The 4,684-nt window shown below is 38.3% G+C and overlaps 1 protein-coding gene across 1 annotated transcript; it reads right to left on the bottom strand.

The window, feature by feature from the left end:
* Nucleotides 1-1,034: 1,034 nt before the first annotated feature.
* On the bottom strand, nt 1,035-1,397 carry LOC307053029 (small nuclear ribonucleoprotein G-like). Its single transcript, XM_079704279.1, has one exon. It carries the CDS (start codon nt 1,340-1,342, stop codon nt 1,112-1,114), a length of 231 nt encoding a protein of 76 aa, XP_079560405.1. The 5' UTR covers nt 1,343-1,397; the 3' UTR covers nt 1,035-1,111.
* Nucleotides 1,398-4,684: the final 3,287 nt, after the last annotated feature.

Here is a 4,684-nt window from a genome sequence, read left to right as displayed (position 1 = left end):
TTTGAGATAGGCACTTTATCTTTTCAAGAAAAAGAGCACTATAAAATCTTTAATCTGAAAACACATCTTAATTGCATGTTATCACCTCCTAATTGCTTCTATATTATATTAAACATTTTGCTAATTACTAGCCTGATCATGGTGTAAATAGCTTGAGGCAAGAGCTCACATCCAGCTGAAGTCTACCGAGCACACTAGGGCCAGGAGGAAGTTGAGCACTTGGTGGATTCATGGGCTTGTACCTTCTTCAGGGGCTGTCCACTTTTAACACAGCTCTCTGGTGAGGTAAACAGGTAAAGATGCTGTGATGAAGATCAGAGATGTTTATTCATCTGTCACATTCTAATACTATTCTTGGAAAAAGTGTGCATCCTTTCTCATCGTACAGATGTGCTCTTTCAGGTGATGGCATGTGAGTTTCTGTCTTTATGATAAAAACAGGCTCAGAGAAAGACAATATTGCATCTACTTTTTAACCTTGATCATTGGGACTTTGTCAGGATAAGGTGCTGTTAAATATCAATTTCTTGTATGGAATCTTTGGCCCACATGTATGCACAAACTTTTAAATATGTTAGAATTTAGACTTCTTCCTCAAAGTAGCAAATAACTTAGAATGGGTAAAATGTCGGTAATTGGACAGCAAATGTTTCTCTGAGAAAAAAAAATTAACCAAAATAGTGACTACATTATCCATATCATTAAAAGTATATGCAAGCCAAAAGATAATAATAGGTTTTTTGAGTTAAAAAAAATTAAAGCAATGAAGTGGTGTTTTTTTTTGTTTTGTTTTGTTTTTTTTGCTGTACGCGGGCCTCTCACTGCTGTGGCCTCTCCCGTTGCGGAGCACAGGCTCCGGACACACAGGCTCCGCGGCCATGGCTCGCGGGCCCTGAAGTGGTGTTTTTTGATGGTATACTTAGCAAAAAGTTTTCCTCAACTCTTTTTCCTCCTTGTCCTTCTCTTTTTATTCTTTTTTTTGACTATTACAGAAGTTTATTTAACAAAAAAGTTCAGTAAGAAAATGTACACGGCCCAATCTTCATCGTAGTAAAATGTGGAGAGGGGACGTGTGGAAGCAGTTGATTTCTCTGATGAAGACAGCCATTGTTCATACTCGTTCCAAAGCTTCTAACATGATGATACTATTTCCTCGTATTACCACCATTCCAATATTGTTCTGTTGCCCACTAGTTGCCATCTCCACACATTCATCTATCACAAGATTCATAAAGGGATCAAATTCCCTCAATATTCCTTGGACATGTCTGCCACCATTTAATTTCAATGAGAACTTCTTGTCCATAAATTTCTTCAACTCGGGAGGGTGAGCTTTGCTCATGATGTCTACTCGAGGAGCTCAAAGACGCCTCCAAACGGAACTCGAGTCGTCCCTCTCGCTCTCTTTTTATTCTTAAGTAATGTTTAATGTTCACAAGGATTTAAGGAATTGGGATGATTCTACAATATATTTCAGGAAAAATATTTGCCAGGACACAATAAAATGCTCAAAATGTTTCACACTGTTTAATACATCTATTCCCCTTCTAAAATTTTTTTATTTGGAATTCATACCAGAAGTTATGCTTTGGAAAGTTTTCTTTAGTAGTAATTTTTTTTTTTTTTTGCGGTACGCGGGCCTCTCACTGCCGTGGCCTCTCCCGTTGCGGAGCACAGGCTCCGGACGCACAGGCTCAGCGGCCATGGCTCACAGGCCCAGCCGCTCCGTGGCATGTGGGATCTTCCCGGACTGGGACATGAACCCGTGTCCCCTGCATTGGCAGTGGACTCTCAACCACTGCGCCACCAGGGAAGCCCTAGTAGTAATTTTATTCTGGCCAGTTACAAAAAAACAAATACTATGTCATTCTACTTACCTGAGATACCTAAAGTAGCCAAATTCATAGAGACAGAAAGTAGAACAATTGTTACCAAGGGCTGGGGTCAGGGAGAGTAGGGAGTTAGTGTTGAGTGGGTACAGAGTTTCAATATGGGATGATGAAAAAGTTCTGGAGATGGACAGTGGTGCTCGTGGCACAAGAATGTAAATGTATTTAATGCCACTGAAGTGTACAGTGGCATTAAAATGATTAAAATTGTAAATTTTATGTTATATTTATTTTAACACAACTTTAAAAAAAAGTGTCAAGAGAGCTTAATGCTTTATTTCTCTTTTTTTCCTTCCAGTTTTATTGAGATATAATTGACACACAGCAGTGAACAAGTTTAAGGTGTACAGCATAATGATTTGACTTACATATATCATGAAATTATTGTTACAATAAGTTTAGTGAACACCCATCATCTCATATAAATACAAAATTAAAACAGAAACAGACTCACAGACTTAGAGGACGAACTTATGGTTACCAGGGGGGGTGGAGGGGGGATGGGATAGTTAGGGAGTTTGGGATTGACATGTCTACACTTCTATATTTAAAATGGATAACCAACAAGGACCTACTGTATAGCACAGGGAACTCTGCTCAATGTATGTGGCAGCCTAGATAGGAGGGGAGTTTGGGTGAGAATGGATACAGGTATATGTATGGCTGAGTCACTTTGCTGTGCACCTGAAACTATCACAGCATTGTTAATTAACTATACTCCAATATAAAATAAAATTTTTTTAAAAAAATTAAAGAAATAGAAAAAAATTTTTCCTTGTGATGAGAACTCAGGATTTACTCTCTTAACTTTCATATATAACATACAGCAGAGTTAATTCTATTTATCATGTTGTTCATTGCACCCCTAGTATTTATATATCTTATAACTGGAAGTTTGTACACTTTGACTGCCTTCATCCAATTCCCCCTCCACCTACTCCCCTCTTCTAGTGGCCACAAATCTGATTTACTTGTTGTTTGTTACTTGTTGTTTTTCCCTTGTTGTTTTTAATATTTTTTCTTTGTATTTAATTTTTGATAGTTTGATGAATATGTGTCTTCATGTGTTTTCTCCTTGGATTTATTCTATATGGGATTCTCTGCTCTTCCTGGACTTGACTATTTCCTTTCCCATATTAGGGAAGTTTTCAACTATAATCTCTTCAAATATTTTCTCTTCAAATATTTTCTAAGTTCCTTTCTTTTTCTATTCTTCTTCTAGGACCCTATAATTCTAATGTTTGTGCGTTTAATGTTGTCCCATAAGTCTCTAAGACTGTCCTCAATTCTTTTTGTTCTTTTTTCTTTATTTTGCTCTGAAGTAGTTATTTCCACTATTTTATCTTCCAGGTCACTTATCCATTCTTCTGCTTCAGTTATTCTGCTATTGATTCCTTCTAGAGAATTTTTAATTTCATTTATTGTGTTGTTCATCATTGTTTGTTTGCTCTTTAGTTCTTCTAGGTCCTTGATAAACATTTCTTGCATTTTCTCCATTCTATTTCCAAGATTTTGGATCATTTTTACTATAACTACTCTGAATTCTTTTTCAGGTAGACTGCCTATTTCCTCTTCACTTGTTTGATCTGGTGGGTTTTTACCTTGCTCCTTCATCTGCTGTGTGTTTCTCTGTCTTCTCATTTTGCTTAACTTACTGTGTTTGGGGTCTCCTTTTTGCAGGCTGCAGGTTTGTAGTTCTTGTTGTTTTTGGTGCCTGCCCCCAGTGGCTAATGTTGGTTCAGTGGGTTGTGTAGGCTTCCTGGTGGAGGGGACTAGTGCCTGTGTTCTGGTGGATGAGGCTGGATCTTGTCTTTCTGGTGGAGAGGACCATGTCTGGTGGTGTGTTTTGGGGGGCCTGTGACCTTCTTATTATTTTAGGCTGCCTCTCTGCTAATGGGTTGTGTTGTGTTCCTGTCTTGATAGTTTTTTGGCATAGGGTGTCCAGCACCGTAGCTTGCTGGTTGTTGAGTGGAACTGGGTCTTAGCGTTGAGATAGAGATCTCTGGGAGAGCTTTTGCCATTTGATATTACGTAGAGCTGGGAGGTCTCTGGTGGACCAATGTCCTGAACTCAGCTCTCCCACTTAAGAGGCACAGGCTTGACACCCGGCCAGAGCACCAAGACCCTGTCAGCAACACGGCTTCATTTAGAAGCTCTTAAATAGTCCATATATAGAGAAGCAATTTGGAACCCTATTACTGACTTGCTCCATGATCCCATAACCTAGGAAATTCTTTGATGAATTTAAGAGGTCTAAAATCTCTAGATCTCTCATGAAACTTCTATGTTAGTCTAGAGGGCATCGAGTACCTGAGTCTCCGGAGAGCCTCAGCCTCTACTACCAGTGCATCTCCTCCCTGGTGAAAGTGTTCAGGATATTCTTTTGATGCAAAATATTGCTATTGGATGACACTTGGACTGATCTTTCAACCCTGCTATTATGTACTGACTGACTCACCACAGAATGTGGAACTTTGCAGAAGGTTCTGTTTAATGAGTTTATTTCCTATTCCTAACACCACAGTGCACATATTTGCTTGAATATGTTATCTCATCCATATTCAAATGTAATATCACAATAGCTAGTAATTCCTGATAGAAATACCAAGTTGTAAAATATGGTCCATTAGCTGTGTTCCAAGTATATAAATATAAATATATATGTATATATATTTATGTAGCAATTTTAATAATAATATAAATTAAGTACGTGTAGCAGCAGAGGCTATGCCCTCCTGAACAGAGGACTTTTCCTCAGAGCATACTGATTAGTTCATTTTTCCTAATGAAGTTTT

The sequence above is a fragment of the Hyperoodon ampullatus genome (genome assembly GCF_949752795.1).
Source record: "Hyperoodon ampullatus genome assembly, chromosome: 5".
Lineage (NCBI taxonomy): Eukaryota > Metazoa > Chordata > Mammalia > Artiodactyla > Ziphiidae > Hyperoodon > Hyperoodon ampullatus.
The sequence above is the reverse complement of the archived record's forward strand: the minus strand, read 5'-3'. Positions and strand labels throughout refer to the sequence as shown.

Bases quoted from the DNA above. Each gene is read 5' to 3' on its own strand.
- LOC307053029 (XM_079704279.1), bottom strand. From the start codon at position 1,342: ATGAGCAAAGCTCACCCTCCCGAGTTGAAGAAATTTATGGACAAGAAG.